General features: G+C 49.0%; 1 protein-coding gene across 1 annotated transcript in view; it reads left to right on the top strand.

Annotated features, from left to right (window-relative positions):
* Positions 1-20,521, top strand: part of DGLUCY (D-glutamate cyclase) — a 52,751-nt gene that overhangs the window by 9,953 nt on the left and 22,277 nt on the right. Inside the window, 8 exon segments of the mRNA XM_060096022.1 lie at positions 238-348; positions 350-389; positions 2,008-2,157; positions 3,422-3,625; positions 7,785-8,045; positions 13,426-13,525; positions 16,940-17,088; positions 20,050-20,172. Of these exon segments, the coding sequence (XP_059952005.1) occupies positions 238-348; positions 350-389; positions 2,008-2,157; positions 3,422-3,625; positions 7,785-8,045; positions 13,426-13,525; positions 16,940-17,088; positions 20,050-20,172 (1,138 nt within the window).

Here is a 20,521-nt window from a genome sequence, read left to right as displayed (position 1 = left end):
AGCTGCACCAGACTTCCAAAGGGGTCCAGGGTGAGTACAAAATTAAGATTCTCTGTTTTAGACCAATAACTACCAGCAATCTTCCTCAACTCTATGTCACATAAAAGTAGAAGGTATATTTTTATGATGGCTACTTGGACCTCCTCCTTCACTGAGCTGCTTTGAACTCTTGGTCCTGAGGGCTTTCATCCGTGCTGCTTCTATTTTTTAACATTTTTTCACCTGATTTCTTGGCAGACAGAGGTGCCTTGTGCCACCATTGCTGGCTTTTGCTGCCCTCTGGTGGTCACAGTGAGGCCAGTTCCCAAGGACAAACTGTAATGGCTGGTGCAGGCCTGTTGCTCCGTGGGGGGGTGAGCATGGACAACCGGTTCACATTGGCGACCCAGGTCAGTGTCCACTCTCGTTCATGATTCTGACAGCTGCACGTGGACTTCTGCCTGAGAAGACGGGAACTTGCTGTGTTCCTGAGTTCCCCTGACTTGTCCTCATCTTTCCCAGAGGTCCTGGGGGTTAAGGCCCTGGACAAGACCCAGATTCCTGCAGTAACACCAGGGCTGGGTTTGCAGGTGCCCTTCAGGTCTGAAGGTGGCGCCCTTGGCAGAACAGCCAGCTTCATCCATTGGTCCCTGTGAACTTCAAGTGAACCAGGGGTTGGGGAAGCAGGTGGTGGAGGATGTCAGCAGAGCTATTTGTCTTGAAATTTGAAATCATAGTAACTGCTAATCTAGGCTATTGTTCAGTGGCATATCTGGGCAGGGGACGACTCACTTCCAAATGTTAACTTGAACCGAAAGCCATTGATCCCCAGTGTATTAACTCAGTCTGATGGCAAGTGAGCAGATCCAAGCGTGGAAGCTTCCCAGGCCTCTTGGAGGCTCCCAGAGGGCCTGATGAGAGCTTGGGATTGGGTCTTGGGTGAGAGTCAGAGTTCAGAGTAATTGAACTCACTCAGCTGCTTAACAAACAAAATCAGACAAAGCCCGGCCTTCTGTAAAAATGCAATCAGCACTTGTCACCTCCCTCACAGAAAGACGGTCTCAGGACCACCCAGAGCAGAGTGTCGGCAGTTTTATCATTAGTGGGATGAATCGAACCCAATACATCCATCTTTGCTGTCTTCGTGAGCGCTCTGATATCGGCCAGGGGTAGGGATGCTGTCGGTCGTCAAGCAACAGAGTTTCTGTCTAGGTTATGTGACTCGGTCTGCACCAAGATAAGCTCAAAATCGCTACCTGTGTGATGACAGTGTTGGACTAAATGCCCCCTAGTCTCCTCCAGCAATCACACCAAGCATTTAAGATTCCATGCTCTGAAACTATGCGCCTCAAAATGGACTAGAGGTCAGCAAGCATTCTGGGTTGGTAAAGTCCTGACTCCTGGCTTCCTCCCCGGGCTTCTCCAGTTTACAGTGGTTCTGGGACTAGAGCTGCTCTTGGAGAAAGAACCATAAACTACTCAACATGTTCAAATCAGATAGTACCAGCCAGTGCAGGACCCAGTGGAAGTCACTTTCTTCTTCCATCGTCTTCCTTTTTTTTTTTTTTAATATATATATTTTTAATTTATTTTATTTTTTACTTTTTGGCTGCATCGGGTCTTCACTGTGGCATGCAGGCTTCTCTCTACTTGTGGCATGCGGGTTTTCTCTCTCTAGTTGTGGTGCACGGGCTCCGGAGTTCTCAGGTTCTGCGGTGTGCAGCATGCGGGCTGTCTTGCTGAGGCGTGCGAGCTCAGTAGTTGTGGTGCACGGGCTTAGTTCCCCCGTGGCATGTGGGATCTTAGTTCCTCGACCAGGGATCGAACCCGCGTCCTCTGCATTGGAAGGCAGATTCTTTACCACTGGACCACCAGGGAGGTCCCTTTTTTTTTTATATAAGACAATTTTTATTTTTAAGATTAAGCATCCTCATTGACAATCCAGAAACAGTCCGTGCTCTTTGGATGCACACACTTAAAATGGTTGAAAGTGATTCCCCAATTTTCAATGACAAGGTATGAAAAAAGAACATGTTCACAAATGCAGATGAATTCCTTTGTTGGGTATCAAAGATCTTTCCAAACCTGACCACGGGGAGCCTGTGGTGTGTCAGCCAGGGCATGTTCCATTGTTCTGGCCTTCTCAGCTGACCAGTCTCTAAGCTGTCAGCGCCTGCAGTACGTCTGGGCTTAAGGGGGCTGTTACTCTGACCTAGGAGGGAATTGGGTGGGTTTCCAGTTCCTGAATGCACAGGCTTATGGTGCAATGACTTAAGGAATAAAGTCATAAAACACAGGCCTGTAGCCCACAGCAAAGATCTTTCTGACTGTTTTTCATCCCAGTGCTGGGTCTCACCAGAGCAGCTTGTCTTTCAGCTCAAATATGTTTTGATTAAATATATTTGTATCAGCAGAAGGCTCACGGTCCAATCTAACAGAAGTGCCAAAGTTTTGTTTGATATTTTGAGACATCTTGGAGGTTAGTGGGGCTTTGAAAGCAAAGGTGAAGGCAAGCAACTCAATTAAGCAAAGCATTTCACGTGGTATTTGCCAGGTGTTTGAAAGCAATACTGTCGGTCCATTTTTTCAAAGGCCGAGGGTGCTATTACACTGAAGCGACACACGAGGGCCCCCTAACTAGCACACAGTAAGGTAAGGATGTGACAGAGACGTTAAAAATAACTGTTGCAACCCATTGTTGTAGACAGAGGAAGATTCTACCCAGGTCAGCCCGGCTTGCACTACAAATAATAGAATTTAGTGCTACTTTCAATTTATTTTTAAAGCATTCATGGGCGCTTAGCTCTTAGAATGGCCTCACGATAGAGGAAGATTATCTCTAATATGGCGATAGGGCATAAACACCAAGATCCAGGGGATTCTATTCGTTTATTCACACAAATGCATTGGGAGCCTACTCTGTGCCCAGATCTTAGGAATAAAATGCTGCAGGAGACAAGGTGCAGTTCTCAGGGAGCTTGTGGTCATTTACAAGTGTGTGTGTGCTCACGTGTGTACACACATCCACACACCCACCGTAAACATCCTCCAGCACGATGGTCTCAGCCCTCTCCTGTCCCCTGCCAGGGGGATGCCCTACAGAAGAGCTCTTACTGCGGCTGGAATCCCAGTGTTCTGGCCTTCTCAGCTGACCAGTCTCGAAGCTGTCAGCACCTGCAGTATGTCTGGGCTTAAGGGGGCTGTTACTCTGACCTAGGAGGGAATTGGCATCATTGGTCAGGGACCACCTTGAATCTTTCTAATTTATAAAAATCATGCTCAAACTTCAATATTTCAACTTCTATTAGCAATAGATTAATTGCCGCACATCTCACAACAGATGGGCCAAAACCCCATGTCACACTTCGAGCTAACTGTTCTAGTGTGTGATGGCTTTAGAGTGACCAATTTTAGGTTCTGCCCCTCCTGTTGTGTGCCTTAGAGATGCCACTGGCTTTCACCAGCTCACTGGGTTGCACAGTTATGACTGACCTGAAGGGTACAGTGGCTCTGGCCAGATGTCTCACCCCTGAGGGAATGCCAGAGATCCATCACATTTCCCAGGATCCTTTGCACTGCAGCATGGCGTCAGCTTCAGTCACTCAGAAGATCAGGGAACTGGAGATGACAATTGCCATCGACCCAGGTAAGAAACCAAGCAGTCACATCTCAAGGACCTGGAGAAGTTCATCACTGATGAATGTTCAGGGGAAAAAGCAGCATGCCAACTGTATATACAGTATGATTTTTTTTAATGCTAATACTGTGCATGAATCCGGAAAAGAAGTAAATGCACCAAAATACTAACAGTGATGATCTCTGATTGTGGATGATTTTTGTTTTCTTCATTTTTTCCCCCAAATTTTCAACACTCCACATATGAGGGAGTTTGGGAGGTGGGCACGTTCCCATCCAGAACTAAACTGGGGTTGAGTAGGGAAGAAAAAGGGAGAGGAATGGTTCCTAGGTAGTCAACTACCACCATTTAACCAATGTCATCCGTCATTCCGTAATACTGTCCCTAATCATCTTCTTTTGCGCCATTGCCTGGGGTTGGGCGTAGACCAGATTTTGTGCACCGGGCAGCGGAGATAGGAGGTGGGGGTGGGGGGTTGGATTGATCCTCCTTGGTGGATCCTTGGTGGGGCAGGACCCTGCAGAGACAACCTCACCACAGTTTGCAGCCAACATATATATTGTATTTGGCGTCTCAGAGGATAGCCCTTCTGTGGTTTGAGAGCCGCTGACTTTCTAGACATGAGACAGGGCTGGTGGGGTCCAGTAGGGGTCTGCTGGTTCCATTTAGGAGGAGGTTTGCTGGAAGGTGCTTGTCTGTTCGTTCATTCACTCATTCATTCATTCATGCTGTAGAAAACACAGTTTCCTTTACACGCAAACGCACAGTAAATTTGGGATATCTGCTCATTACCGATGCACCTTTCAGGACACACACATACATAGAGTCGTGGCTGTGTATACACAGAGTCTCTGACATAGCTGGTCTCCTTGGTGAATAGTTTTAAAACTTCTGCAATACTTTCTGTCTCACAAACATTCTTACCCAGGCTGACGGCTCTCCTGCTCAGTACAAGCGTCATGAGGGAAGATGTATTATTAGCTCTGCCATTAGCTCAGATAAAAAAGTAACTGGGAAGTAAATTTACTGCAGACACGGTGCTCCCGTTGCTTAATCAAAATGATCTGGGAGGTCGTCCACAGCAGTACCCTCAGTGCCTGGGTGAACTGTGTGTCAAGGCTTGAAGCATGAGGCTTGGGGGATAGGCAGATTTATGACTGTCCAGAGGTGCCAATGTTGTTTATCAAGGAACGTCTTTAACCCGCAAGAACAACAGAGGCTTCTGATTCCCGCTGTATTAAATAAGCAGGTATAAGGTTGATGGCCATATATTGAACACCAGTCACTGAGCCTAATAATAGAGCCACTCAGTCATTTTTGAGAGGACCTCAAATGGCTGGCATTTGGGGTGCCTGGAGAAGATGAAGAAATGCAGGTTTATAATGGTAATGTTTGCGCTAATGATAACATCATCATAGATGGATAGACTGCTTTCAAGTTGACAAAGCTCTCTCTCCCCTCTTCTCTCTATCGGTGCTCACCACATCCTATTAAATAGGTTACATTCCAATTTTTTTCTTTCTTTTTTTTTTTTTTTAAAGAAGATGTTGGGGGTAGGAGTTTATTAATTAATTTATTTATTTTGCTGTGTTCGGTCTTTGTTTCTGTGCAAGGGCTTTCTCTAGTTGTGGCAAGCGGGGGCCACTCTTCATCGTGGTGCACGGGCCTCTCACTATCGCGGCCTCTCTTGTTGCGGAACACAGGCTCCAGATGCGCAGGCTCAGTAGTTGTGGCTCACGGGCCTAGTTGCTCCACGGCATGTGGGATCCTCCCAGACCAGGGCTCGAACCCATGTCCCCTGCATTAGCAGGCAGATTCTCAACCACTGTGCCACCAGGGAAGCCTCCAATTTTTTTCTTTTAAGATGTTGTTATTCTTCTCCCCACTTATCAACAGTAATTCATTTTTATTGTAGAAACATCAGAAAACATAAAAGAGGCAATAAAAATTACCAGGATCCCATCACAATTAACCATTATTAACAGTTTTATGTTTGCCCTTAAAGTCTTTTTCTTCAGTCTTGAACCTATAAGACTGAATGTACATATATATATATACACACACACATGTATATATGTATATTCCAATATATATATTGGAATCATACTGTGATACTACTTTAGGACTTGCTTCTTTCCCTTTTAAATATATTGTGAACATCCTTCTATATCATTAAATATCACCACAACATCCTTTATAGTGTTTGCATAGAATTCTATTTTATGAATGTTCTACCATTTTATTAATAGCCTATTATTTGACACCACAAGCAATGCTGCAGTGAACATCCTTATGACTACATTTGTGTACATACCCATGATCACTTTATTAGGATAAATTCCTAGAAGTAAATTGCTGGCTCCAGTGGAGTGTACAAATCTAAGGTACAAATCACCCTCCAGACAGATGTTCCCGTTTCCACTCCCACGGGTGGTACGTGAGGGGCCCTTGCCTCACAGCCTTCCTCCACCTGGACCACCCCCAGCTCCATGTAGGAAAACTGATGTTCAGAGCCATCAAAGGACAAGGCCAAGGTCACGCAGCTGTGATGTGCCAGTGCCTGGACTTGATTGTACGTTTCCAGATGCTGAATCTGGAGCTGTTCCTCCATAACCAGAATCCACACCCTGTGTCCCTCCACGTTGTCCAGGTACCTCGAATGCAAGTTTACACCCCCCATGTCCCTTAGGCCCCCCCTCTCATTTCAGCCGCAGCTGGGGTGGGGGTTCTAAGTCATATCCCCCCCTTCCATGGCACAGATACGCCCCGAGGTGGCCTGAGCATGGACAAAGGCACAATGGTATGTGATGACAGTCCGGAGGCTGTGCTGCCTTCTGGGACTGGCTTGGCAGCCACGGTGGCATTTGTAGGATGCAGCTGGTGCCCGGCCCAACCCACCCCTACCCCCACCCCACCCCCCCACCCCCCCCACCCCGGTTCACTGCAGCTGCAGTGGGCGGTTCCCAGCACATCAGCTTCCCACCTGGGCCTCGGGTCTCTCTGTTTCTCCAGGAGAGCAGGCGCAGCCCAGAAGTGCCGGGGAGTCAACGCCCCGACGGGCAGCCTTCACCCAGTAGGGGGCAGAGCTGGTGCGTACTGCTCAGTCTCCCTGTCCTCTGGCAGGACAGTCCCCAGGGGCTACTGCTTGGTTTCTTTCTTTCTTTTTTTTTTTTTTTCTTTTGCGGTACACAGGCCTCTCACTGTTGTGGCCTCTCCCGTTGCGGAGCACAGGCTCCGGACGCGCAGGCTCAGTGGCCATGGCTCACGGGCCCAGCCGCTCCGTGGCATGTGGGATCTTCCTGGACCGGGGCACGAACCCGTGTCCTCTGAATCAGCAGGCGGACTCTCAACCACTGCGCCACCAGGGAAGCCCTGCTTGGTTTCTTAGAGGATCTCGAGCAGGATTGAGCCGCCGTTGCCTTCGGAGTTAACCTGCTCACTCACACATCCTTTCATGGCTTTTCACCTCCTCCCTCTTCTGACTTCTTTCCTGGGCTCCCTCTCCACTGAAATACCTGCCCCCAAGCCCGTGTCTTAAGGTCTGCTTTGGGGGAATCCCCAGCTAAGACAGCCCTGTTTCCCTTCCTCCTTCTGTATTCCCTGTATTGGTTAGAGCTTGCTAAACTGCTCTAACAAATGACCCCCAAGAGGCTTTGCTCAAATACAGCAGAAATGTGTGCCTCTCTCACACAACGGTCCAGGGCGGGTCCTCCAGGGTGAGTGTTCCAGCTCTGCAGGAGGGGGATCTGCTCCCTCGCGGACACTCAGGGACCCAGCAGCTCCGCATCCCATCGTGAGACCCCCAGGGGGCGCTGGCTGTCAACAGCCCAGCTCCCAGGAAGGGAAGAGCTTGGAGTAGAGACTGGAGGTGTATGACCAGGCCAGGGGGAGCCCACATCACCACTCCCACTCTCTTTCCACTGCTCTCCGATTGTCACATGGAGAGGACCTGGTCTCGAGGCCACACTTAACTGAAAGAGAGGCTGATGGGTCCCTTACCCAGTGACCCTTCTCAACTGGCCCAGGAGGGGTCTGCCACACCTTCAAATCCACTTCTGAAACAAAAACAAACAAACGAACAAAAAACCAAGCTACTGTCCCCATAAGATGCTACTTGAAACACAGTTATGTGATTTTGCGATTTGATTTTGTTTTTGCGTAATTTTAGGCAGCCGGGGGATCGGGCACCTGCTCTGTCCAGGCGAGCTGCTGCGGGCCTCCCGGTCTCCATCCCACGCCCGCTCCGTGCCCCTCACCACCGGCTTCCCCGCGCATGTCAACCACGAGCCTCCGGAAGAGACGGATGGCCCGCCGGGAGCCGTGGTTCTGGCTGCCTTCCTGCAGACCTGGGAGAAGGGGGTCTCCATGGTCGTCGACCAGAGAGCCTTGAATTTGCACAAGAAGCTTGTTGACGAGGCTGTACAGCGAGGTGAGCAGCGAGAGGAGGGGAGTCCCTTTACTCAGATGAGGCTTTGTGGGTGGAGGGTGGAGGGAATCAGCGTTTGTGGGACTTCCTCCGGGTGCCCAGGCACAGTGCTATGCACCTGACACAGGGCGTTTTCCTTAACACTCAGAACAACTCTTTGCTATGAACAGCGTTATCCCCATTTTACAGATGAAGAGACTGAGGCTCTGAGAGGGCCAGGTGATTTAACCAGGAGGGGATGATGAGCTGGAATTTGAAGCCGGGTCCACAAGGCCCCGTGATCCCACCTGTGCACATGAGAGGCAGGGGTGACCTGCAGAGGACACTGAGCCGCCCGGGACAGGCTTGGACCCCCGAGTTGAGGGTAGAATGGTCGAGAATAGAGTGGTGGAGAGGCTGAGACAGCCGTGTCCCACAAAGCCCAAATGGGCAGGATGCCCCACGCTTCCCAGGTTCCCAGAACACCCAGATGGGCATCAGGGCCGAGAGTGCTGACCATACAAGCCTGGGGCGCTGCTATCAGTGTGTCAGGACCGGCCTAGGGTGCAGGGTGAACAGCTGCTCCTCATCTCTCGTCGTTCTGTGGGTGTCACTCAGGCATCAGCCAGGAGCCTGGTGACTCTACGGCGCTTCCGACTGCCTGTCTCTCTGTGTCCCTCAAAATGCATTCTTCAGAGAAGTACTTTTGTCTTCTTAGCCTCTAAAAAGGGCTTCCACCTCAGGAAGCCATATCCTAAAGCGCCTGCTACGTTAGAAGTTGTGAAAAGGCTATGTCTGGACATACAGAATCCATTTCACGTGATAAGTGGGTATTGAGTACCTAATATGTGCCAGGCACTCTTTAAGGCTCTTGAGATCCATTGGTGAACCAGACTGACAGCCACCCTGCCCTCATGGAGTCATGGAGACGGTAAACAGCATAGGAAAATAATACAGTGCGTGTATAGTGTGTTAGAAGGTGATACGCTATGGAATAGAGTGGCCCGGGACCAGGGGGACGGGGAGTGATAGGCCAGGCGTGAGGGGGGCGTGCAGGTGTGGGCTGCTCTCTTAAACAAGAGGGTCAGGGAAGACCTCCTGGACAGGGTGCCATGTGAGCAAGACTTGAAGTGGGTGCAAGAGTGAGGCCTGGGCTGGCTGCGGGAAGAGTGTCCCTGGCTGTGACAATGGCCATGAGGTGGAGTGGGGGGCCGACATAGGGACAGGAGATGGGCCAGGTTACGGCAGGCGGGAGATGAGGCTGGTGCCCTGTGGCGAGTCCTTCTGTTCCCCCAGTGATTTCAGCCACAGCTGGGGTGGAAGCTCTGAGTCACACAGACGGCCCAGGCCAGGGCTCTGTGGGGAATTCTCCAAAAACCCCTGCAAAGCCACCCAGCCTGGAAGTATGGGGACTAATGCCTCCAGGGCCCCCTCAACCCGTGGAGGGTGGGAGCTGCTGTCCTGCCTCCCATCTTTTGGAGACACGCAGGTCCCGGAGGAACTGAGACCCCATTGCCTTGAAAATGCACAAACCCTCCTGTTGGCTTTTCCTCCTTCCCGTCCTCACTGTCCCTGTTCCCTCCTGGGATCATCTCCCAAATAAACCACCTGCACCCAAGTCTTTATCTCAGACTCTGGTTTCAGGGGACCCCAAAGAGATGAATGGTAGAGATGGAGGTTGTGAGAAGCAGCCAGATCTGTCTATGTTTCGAAGGTAGAGTCGTGACTGCTCTCATGTTCGGGGCAGGGGACTGAGAGGATGGAATTGGCGTGGACTGGGACAGGGAAGACCATGGTGGAGCAGGCCTGACCTTGCACCCTGTTGGTGAGGGTGTAAAATGGGGCAGCCGCTGTGGAAAACAGTATGGCAGTTCCTCAAAAAATTAAAAATAGAAAATACCATATGATTCAGCAATGCCACTTCTGGGCATGTACCCAAAAGAACTGAAAACAGGGACTCAGATATTTCCACACCCGTTTGCACACCCAGCAACATTGTTCACAGTAGGCAAATGTGGGAACAACCCAGGCGTCCATTAATGGATGACTGGATAAACACAGTGTGCTCTATACATAGAGTGGAATGTTACTCAGCCTTAAAAAGGAAGGACATTCTGACACCTGCTACAACACAGATGAACCCTGAGGACATTATGCTGAGTGAAATAAGCCAGTCACAAAAAGACAAACCTGTATGACTCCACTTATATGAGGTAGGTAGAGTAATTAAAATCATAGGGACAAAGGGTAGAATGGTGGTTGCTGGGGACTGGGGTCGGGGGAAGGGGGAGTAAGTGTTTAATGGGTACAGGGTTTCAGTTTGGGAAGATGTAAAAGTTCTGGGGATGGGGCTTCCCCGGTGGTGCATTGGATGAGAGTCCGCCTGCCGATGCAGGGGACACGGGTTCGTGCCCCGGTCCGGGAGGATCCCACATGCCGCGGAGCGGCTGGGCCCATGAGCCATGGCCGCTGAGCCTGCGCGTCTGGACCCTGTGCTCCGCAACGGGAGGGAGAGGCCACAACAGTGAGAGGCCCAAAGTTCTGGGGATGGATGGTGGGGATACTTGCACGATGATGTGAATGTGCTTAACGCCAGAGAACGGTACTCTTAAAGATGGATAAGATTGTAAATTTTACGTTAGGTGTGTTTTACCACAATTACAATTTGAAAATATTTATAAGAGTGCAAGTTTGAGCCTGGGTAAAGGTAACTGAAAGTGTGGGTACCTATTAGACGTGCAAGTGGGGAAGAGAGCAGTCAATCAGATCCACGAGTCGAGTTCAGGAGAGCCGTCTGGGCTGGAAAGAGAAACTGGAGAACAGTTGCCATATTGATGGCCTCAAAGTCAAGACACTGGATGACATCATGGAGGGAGTAAGTGGAGACAGAGAGAAGGACCCAGATTGCGCCCTGGGACGCTCCACGCCCAGAGGTCAAGGGGAAGAGCAGTGTCCTTCGTCCAAGAAGGATCAGCACTGACGAAGGAGGAAAACCAAGGACCGTGTTGTCACCAAGGAGAAGGGACAACCAACTGTGCCCACTGCTTCACAGGCCGGCAGGCTCTTCCATCTGGCCACCGCCCTGCTGGGTGTTTTTTGCTGCCCACTTTCCCAGAAGTCACTCTGCCCTCCTGCTCACCTGACCGCCGGCTCCATGCTGGACCTCAGCTCAGAACTGGGTCTTGCCCACACAGTGGCTTGGAATTTGGAATTCGCTGTATTAGATTTTGCAGAGCTTTCATAACATGTGGACAAAGAAAGTAGAAGCAATTTGGCCTTTTAATGACAATGATTTCAGTTCTTTTTTTATGTGAAGCCTGGGAAAGGTTTAAAGAAGAAAATTCAGTCATTGATTCCCTGTCTTGAAGATAAATTGACAAATTGGTTCTTTATAGCTTAGGTGCAGGGTCTCCTCTTGCCCCGACCTTCCTTGCCCGGGCTTCTTTCTCTCTGTGTGCCCCCCTTGGGGATATGCTATGTTCCCCACCCTGTGTGGCTCCCTGCTGCCCTGTCTTACTAGTATCCTGTATCCTCAATCCAATTTCAAAGAAATAAAGAGCCAGGCTTTACACAACACCTGCTTTGTGCCAGGCCCCCAGCTTGGTGCTTGGCAAACATCACACCATTGCGTCCACAGCAATCCTGGGAGAGGGCCTGATTAACCCCATTCTGCAGAGGGGGAAACCAAAGCTCAGAGAGGTCCCGTGGCTTGCCCAAGGTCACACAGCCAGGAATTGTTGTCTGGTTCTATTCAACCCCCTTGCGGGGCCAACAGCCTGCCCCTCACAGCACACAGAGGGGCTGGGTCTTTCGACCTGTCGTGACTGCCCCCCATTCCCCGGGGTGTCACGTCACACATAGACTGTGCCTCATGAGTATCCCTTGATGGACCGACTGCCCTCCACTTGTCTTTCCCCCTAGGCGGGGGGTGGAACTGGAGAAGGGGGGTTGGGAGAGCCCCGGTAGGGGCACTTCAGGATCTCTGACAGTGATCTGGCGCCTTACCCTCAGCTTGCCCCATCGATCCACTGGGGTGGCCGCGACAGCTCCCAAAGGGCTTGAGGTGACAACGTGGGGCAGCTGGGGTGGGAAGCAGTTGTCTCGAGGCCATGTGGTTTTAACATAGACAAGGTGCTTATTTGGGTTGGCTTTATGTGAGGGGGTGAGGGGCTGATGATGGAGCTTATGGGGGTAACCAAAGCTCCCCCAACCACCCCTTGATCCTGCTGCTGGGCCACAGAGCAGTCCAGGAGCTCCTGCCGAGCCAGCGGGACCGTGAGTACTGGGTCCGCCATCCCCATCCCAGGCCCTCTGTTAGCCGCTGGATAAGACTTCGTCCTGGGCCAGCGAATTTGCAAAGATTCTACCTCAAACGGCTCTGAGGGGGTTTAGTTAATGGAAACCAAATCAATTTTATTTTATTATGGGATTTGTGTGTGTGTTCCACATATTCTACAATAATATGTATTATTATTATAATTAGAAAGTGTGCTTTTTTTTTAAATTTTTTTTTTTTTTTTTGCGGTTCGCGGGCCTCTCACCGTTGCGGCCTCTCCCGTTGCAGAGCACAAGCTCCGGACGTGCAGGCTCAGCGGCCATGGCTCACGGGCCCAGCCGCTCCGCGGCATGTGGGATCCTCCCGGACCGGGGCACGAACCCGTGTCCCCTGCATTGGCAGGCGGACTCTCAATCACTGTGCCACCAGGGAAGGCCGAAAGTGTGCTATTTTTAAGAGTCAAATTCACTTTGGAAATCACTTGATGCCAGTAATTAACTCAAGGCCCAGACTCTGGGATTTTTCCTCTGTTTTCTTGAACTTCCCCGAAGATAGTCAAGGGGGTGGGGTTGGGGAGCAGATGAGAACTTAAGTTGAGAACTAGTCACGACACCAATCTACCTACTTGGCTTTGCCCAAGTCATTTAACATCTCTGAGCCTCAGTTTTCCTCCTCTGTAAAATGGGGAAATAGTGGTTCTTGTCACACATAATTGTTGTGAAAATTGAGAGTCTGCATGTCACATGCTTAGCAGAGAGCTGGCTCACTGTCACCATGGGCACCCAACCGTGTCCCCAGCACTCACGATGGCAGTGGGCCAGGATAGGGCTCTGGTCACATGGTACTGTGGGCATCTGTGTGCAGCATATTTGCTCACCTACAAGACTGGTGACACTAGCCCGATCCCACTCCCATGCCGGCCAGCTCTAGGGTTTACTCAGGACTGAAAGTAAACCAGTATCCTCTGTGTCTAGGTCTTGGCTTACCTAGCAAAGTATTCTACAGGTAGATGTGATTCAATAATGGTAACTAATGGATACTTTCCAAAGAAGCTTTTGAAAAGCCAAAATGAATTCCCCAAACGCAGCACTAGGGCTGATGGCTCCGCCCTCTGCCTTTATTTTCAAGGTGCTCTGAAGAGGCAGGTCCCAATATTAACCTACCAAGGCGGATCGGCGGGAGCTGCTCAGGCGCTTCTATGCAGAGACGGGAACCCCAAGTCACCCAGGTATGTGTGTCCCATCCCAGTTTAAGTGGGTGACAGTGGAGAAGCCCACGTGCTGTTAACTTTGACAACAGCATTTCTGCACACCTCAGTCCCCCAGAAAGGACAGAGCCAGGAGTCCAGTGTCCTGATGGGCCAGACTCACCAATGAGGCTAGGGGGTTTCAAGGTGTCTGGGGCCTTTGCAGAGGATTTCTGGACATAGCAAGTCCCTGAGAGATGGCATGTCTTCCTGACAGAGGGAGAAGATCAGAAAATTATAAAATAAACAAAAACTAGCAGTTTCTCAAACTCGGTTACCACCCATTAAAGAGAAGTGAAATCATTTCAGTGGGGGGTGACCAGCATCTTTGGAAAATGAAATAGAAATAGAAATATCATTGTATTTCTTGTGTAGTAATGGTAAGTACTCTCTTGTGAAACTGTGTGTGTATTTTTCACTGTGTGCTGTGGTCAAACATTTTTGAAAAATACTTCTTAATTATATGTAGGGATGTACTTCAGATCTTGTAACTTTTAAGAGTGTTTTGCAAACTTTTTTGACAACAACCCACAGTAATACATTTTGCATTGCAAACCAGTACACACATACACATAACTAAAACAGAAATTTCAAAAAACAATATTTACTCTTGCTATGTTCAATATACCCTGATATTTTCTATTCTATTCTATCCTATCCTATCCTATCCTGTCTTATCCTATTGTATCCTGTTCTAGTCCACTTTTCAAAAAATGCTGACCTGGCCTAATAAGTTTATTTCACATAAGCAGAAACACACCATTGTAAAGCAATTATACTCCAATAAAGATGTTTAAAAGAAATAATGTTTATTTCACAACCACTAACAAGTATCCACTTCAAATGTTAAAACACTGCTTTAAGAGGCCTGGAGGGCATAGCTGCCCTGCAGCTCCCAGCAGAACCTGGCGCTTATAATGAGGACCCTGAGTCAACAAGGAAAAGTTTGATGGGGGATCCAACATGCTATTTAAAGCTGCCAGAACATGTGTGGCACATATTAGAAATGTTTATTTCTCCAAAAGGTTGGCATACAAACAAAGCTCTGGCAAATCAGGGAGAAACTAGAAAATTCTCTCAGGTGGGACCCCTGATGCCAGATAACACAGGTATTGCTCTGCTTGCTGCGTGGAGGGGGGCTGAGCCAGATCTGACTGTGCGGAGAGAGGATTCCGCTGTCTTTGGAGAAGATGCATTAACTCTTCCCAAGGCGTAGGCCTCCCAGGACTGGATTACTTCCCGCTGTATCTCAATGGACCATTATGGCCTAAAGCAATCAATCCACTGTCACAAGGTATGTAATGAGTTCCCCTGGGGGAAAAGTCCAGAGCAGAGGATGTATTCATCTCAACTGGAGCTCTTGTTCTGAACTGCCTTTTCGGCGCCATTGATATACGTCTAGAGGAAATTCAGCGTCAAAGCTCTTTCCACTTCCTGGTTCTGCTTCTCAGAAAAAGTGATTGCCTTCTGCACTGGGCATGTAGCCTCAGGACCACATTCTAACACCTACTCCGTGGCCTGCCATCCAAGCATACGAGGTGCACCACCTTCTAGCACAACCAAAGGACATGGACAGGCATGTAGATTTTGATTTTTAAAACATGTACAGCAGGGCTTCCCTGGTGGCGCAGTGGTTAAGAATCCGCCTGCCAATGCAGGCGACATGGGTTCGAGCCCTGGTCTGGGAGGATCCCACATGACGCGGAGCAACTAAGCCCATGCGCCACAACTACTGAGCCCGTGCGCCACAACTACTGAAGCTCGTGTGCCTAGAGCCCATGCTCCGCAACAAGAGAAGCTACCACAGTGAGAAGCCTGCTCGCTGCAACTAGAGAAAGCCCGCGCGCAGCAACGAAGACCCAACGCGGCCAAAGATAAATTAATTAATTAACTAAACAAACAAACAAAAAAACATGTACAGCAAAAGCATTCAGAGTGAAGGGTTCTTTTTTGATATTGTGGTAAAACATGCATAACATAAATTTTACCATTTTAACCATTTTTTAGTGTGCAGTTCAGTGGTAATAAGGTATATTCACATAGCTGTGCAACTATCACCACCATTCATCTCTTGAAATTTTTCATCTTCCCAAATGGAACTCTATCCCCATTAAATAATAACTCCCCATCCCCCCGTCTCCCCAGCTCCTGGCAACCACTGTCCTACTTCCTGTCTCTAAGAATTTGACTGCTCTAGTATCCCATATAAGTGAAATCATGCAGTGTTTGTCCTTTTGTGACAGGCTTATTTCACTTAGCAAAATACCCTCAAAGTTCATGCATGTTATAAGGTGTCAGAATTTCCTTCCTCTCTAAGGCTGAATAATATTTCCTTGTATGTACAGACCACATTTTGCTTCCTTGTTCATCCATCAATGGACCGGTTGCTTCCACCTTCTGCCTAATGTGAATAATGCCACTATGAACATGGTTGCATAAAGACCTCTTTGGAACCCAGCTTTCAATTCTTTTGGGTCTATACCCAGAAGCAGAATTGTTGGATCATACGGTAATCCTATTTAAAATTTTTTGAGTAACTACCGTATAGTTTTCCATAGCAGAGTTAAGATTTTAAAGAACTCCATCTTGGGGGGATTTAGAGAGATATAAAAGTGCAATTTTCATGTTCTTAAATTAGATTTTCAAAACAGTGTTCCTCCTAATCATGATAGCAGCCACACCAGTAACTCTTAGCGGGCCCTGAGTAGGTGTGGAGGTCTGTGCGAAGTGTCTCTTGTGCATTTTCTCACTTAAGCCTTTCGACACAGTATGAGACACGTCCTGTTGTCAGGTCATCTGACAGATGCAGAAAATGAGGGCTAGAGGGTTTAAGGGACTCGCCCAAGGCCAGCAGCCTCAGGACCTGGAACTGTACACAATCTGATTCCACAACCCACCTTCTTACCACCATCCTATCCGTGCCCTTTCTCTATCTCCTGCTGTCTACATAAGTTTATCTTGTGTTAGAGTCATTTGTCTTCTATTTCAATTCCTTTTGAGTCTGTTTTGTGTCTGTAAAGTGAACAAGATCCTGGGAGAGGGCAGCTGTGGGCCAGTAGCAGCCAACACTCAACCCACTGGGCGCTGGTGCCCCTCTGGTTAACGGAGCCCTGGGCAGGGCACCAGCAGCGTCTACCATGGTGACCCTGACCGTCGGCCTTCCTGCTCTCACAGCCTCTGTCTCTAATATGCTGCCAGAGATTCTGATACTGTTTCTTAAAATGATCTGAGAGACCAACCCCCAGCACAGGCTCTGGCACACAGTGGATGTTCAACCAAGTTCTGTAGGAAAGAAGGAAACGAAGACGAAAGGGTCCTTCGCACAAACACAGGAAGGCATGAGCCAGCCAGGCACCTGGCTCTCCATAAGGACCCTGTGCCCTCACCCCCCGGCAGGTTTGACCATCTGGTGGTGATCGAGCGTACGGGAAGGGCTGCCGATGGCAATTACTACAACACAAGGAAGAGGAACATCAAGCACTTGGAGGACCCCATTGACGATCATTTCCTTGCAGTGCAGAAGATTCCTGGAATCTCATCAACTGGTAAGCAGGGGGTACGGAGAATGTGACAAGAACATGTCAGCACTAAAACCCTTTTTTATTGACTGTTGAACACATGACAAAAAGGAGTTATATGGGACCATTGTTTTCCACTTCAGACATGGTCTTTGTTTATTCTGGTTGGTATAGACAATAACGATGCTGACGTTTAGAAATCCAGTGTTCCCACGAGCAGGAAAGGGAAATGATGCTTAACTGAGCATATTCTATTTGTCCAACTCTAAAACATCAAAACTAATAATAAAATAATGACAATGATAAGATCAAGCCATGGTATATTATTTTGGTCATACAGGGTGAATGTACCATATGTATTCTGTGTCATCTTATGGAGTTTATTCATTTTTAACTATATCTTGAATGTATGATCAGTGTGATACTTTGATTGCTAATAATGTAATCATTCATGTTTGTATAGAAATTTATGGTATTCAAAGAGGTTTCACAATCATTGTATTGTTTAAGCCCCTCTTAAAACCTGTAGGTAAGGCAGGTATAGTTTCCAAAGGTGAGGCCTAGGGAGGTATCTCGAGGTTGCCTAGTTAATTAGGAGTAAAGTCCAGACTCCCAGGGCCCTACTGACTATGCTTTTCATGGGACCGTGTTGCCTTTATGAATTTCTGAGAGGCTTGATGTGACTGGGACGCCAGCATTCCTCCCCTGGGGTGGGAACCAGAGCGTGGAGAAATGAAGGAACGTTTGTCGTGTTCCATATTTACTTTTTCTGTCCATTCAAACACTTCAGAGTGTTTCCCAAACTCCTTAGTTGCCTTTGGCTTTTGGGGTTTTGATGAGACAATGAAAGCCTTCCTGGCTGAGTAGAAAACGTCCGCAAATCGCCCTGGTCTTTCCCAGAAGAGGCCTTGGGTGTGGTGCCCCCAGTGCGGCTGGCTTCGTGTTTCCTGCCTCTCTGGACTGGGGAGGCCTCCCAGGATAGAGCGGAAGGGCTTTCTGTGTCCACACAGGCCAGCAGAGTCCAAAGGAGCTGTAGAGCAAACACTCTTCCCCCACTGAATGGGCCCCCGATCTGTGCTCTTCCCCCTAACGATGTCCACAAGATCCCAGAGGAAGCCCCTCCTGTGGCTGCCCAGCCCCCTGCTCAGCAGAGTTACCCCCCAAACCCTCCTTTCCCTCCTCTGCCCCATCAACACCCCTATTCCTCAGTCCACAGGCAGCTGCCTTGTCAGGGAATCACACTCAACTGAGAATCAAGACACCCATGTCCCACTCACTACCCGGGTCCTGCCCCTCTCAGAGACTCTGTAAAGTGAGGTCAAATCCACAGACGGGACACACCTGAGGAGCGAACAAGATGAACTTCATAAAATGTTAAAGGGCAGAGACAGAAATAGACAAGATATCAGTGCTAGGTGTTGTATTTTCTTTAATTCAATGGACTGTCATGGATCTAGAAAACTGTTCTGAGAAAAATCCTCAGGGTGAGGACCTAAGGCATCTGGTCATCCACAATCATCCCATTCTTTTGGCTGAGACCAGGTCTCTGATGCCCAAGGTGAGTCAGCTCCAGGCCCCTCTCCACCATCATGCAATGAATGCTTGCCTCTGGTGGAATTCTTCCACATATTTGTAGAAATAGACACAAAAACAGTCATACAACCATTCTGTAGGCTTGAGGGGCCCAACCCTCTGTCCTTGGGGCACTGGGATAATCCCCTTGGTGAATGGTTATCTTGAGGCAGCTGCAACCATCTTCCAGAGGCAGATTCAGCTGACTTCTAGTCTACAGAATCCTCCAGAAACACCTGGACGCAGGACCAAATGGTGTTCCTAGGGCACCACCTCAAAGGGCACAGGCTGCAGGGCTTGTTAGAGTTTTTCTCATCTTGTTCCTGCAAGGGTGGAGTTACCTGGTAATTACTTCTAGCCAATTCACCTCTCTTGAACACCGTTTATTTCACCAATGAATTAAATAATTTCTGACAGGGCTTCATTGGTGGCACAGCGGTTAAGAATCCGCCTGCCAATGCAGGGGACACGAGTTCGAGCTCTGGTCCAGGAAGATCCCACATGCCGTGGAGCAACTAAGCCCTTGCGCCACAACTACTGAGCCTGTGCTCTAGAGCCCGCGAGCCACAACTACTGAAGTCCGCGTGCCTAGAGCCTGTGCTCCACAAGAGAAGCCACTGCAATGAGAAGCCCACACACCGCAACGGAGAGTAGCCCCCACTCACCACAACTAGAGAAAGCCCACACCCAGCAACGAAGACCCAAGATAGCCAAAAATAAATAAATAAAATTAAATTAAAAAAAGAGAAAACTTCTGACATTTACTTATTCTAACATATTTATTCTAGCATTTATTATGCTAGAATAATTAACAAACCTTCTGGTCCCTAGCAGATTGGCCTTTATTCTGTGGTCGCTTTCAAATGCTAACAGGCCATCCCTGGGGTGTGAATTCCTCATTATGCTGTTTCACATATTAACCAGGCGCCTATCTGGTGTAGATTAAAATTAACTAAAATGACACACATACATTCCACATACTTGAAACAGAAGGCTTTAAATTACAGAATTGACTTTAACAACCTATACCCGTTGCCTTCTGCCAATGGAATGCTGTCTGGTCACAGTAATGAGACTCAGGGCCTTGTGGCCCCTCCCTGAGCAGGAGCTACTGGCAAGGAGAGGAAGTCCTGGGTGTCACCATCTCTCGTGGACCTGGCCCCCCATCTGTGACTGGAGAATGTGACCCAAGAGTGGACACAGCCACACTCTGCTGAGTTCCTAACCTGGACTCATTTTTAACTGGAGAAGTTTCTAGAATACCTGAAGAAGTCCAGCATCTCCTGGTAGAGTGAAAATGTATCCAGAGCCAACCCCTTTCCCCATCCTGAGGCACATGTGAAGGGGCTGCTCTGCCCGATAACCACGCCACATTTTGCCTGATCCTCTGCCCTGACTCAGTTCCCTTCTCTCCAGGGGTCGGTGACGGAGGCAACGAGCTTGGGATGGGCAAAGTCAAGGAGGCCATGAAGAGGCACATACGAAATGGGGACATCATTGCCTGTGATGTGGAAACTGACTTTGCAGTCATCATCGCTGGTGAGTGCTCAGACGGCCAGCCAATCAGGCAAGGCTCCCCGGGGGAGGGACCTGGCTTGGAGCCTGTCCAGCCAGAAACTCATCTCCTCCATGAGTGGAGTCTAGAGGGCACCAGGGTAAGAAGGGGACCTGGTTCTTAGCCTCTGGCCTCTCAGTCAGTCATTCAACAAACATTTGCTGTGGCCCAGACATGGCTCTGTGTACTGAGGCTGGAGCAGCAAGGGCCCTGCTCCACGGAGTGCCTGCTCTCGTGTTGGGAGATGGACATGAGCCCTAACAAAGAAATATGCCAGATGGTGCTAAACAGTGAGAAGAGCTACAGGTAGATGAGAGAGAGTGACAGGCAGGC

Source organism: Mesoplodon densirostris, chromosome 4 (assembly GCF_025265405.1).
Source record: "Mesoplodon densirostris isolate mMesDen1 chromosome 4, mMesDen1 primary haplotype, whole genome shotgun sequence".
Taxonomy (NCBI): Eukaryota; Metazoa; Chordata; class Mammalia; order Artiodactyla; family Ziphiidae; genus Mesoplodon; species Mesoplodon densirostris.
Note: the sequence above shows the minus strand (reverse complement) of the source record. Positions and strands in the feature narration are given on the sequence as shown.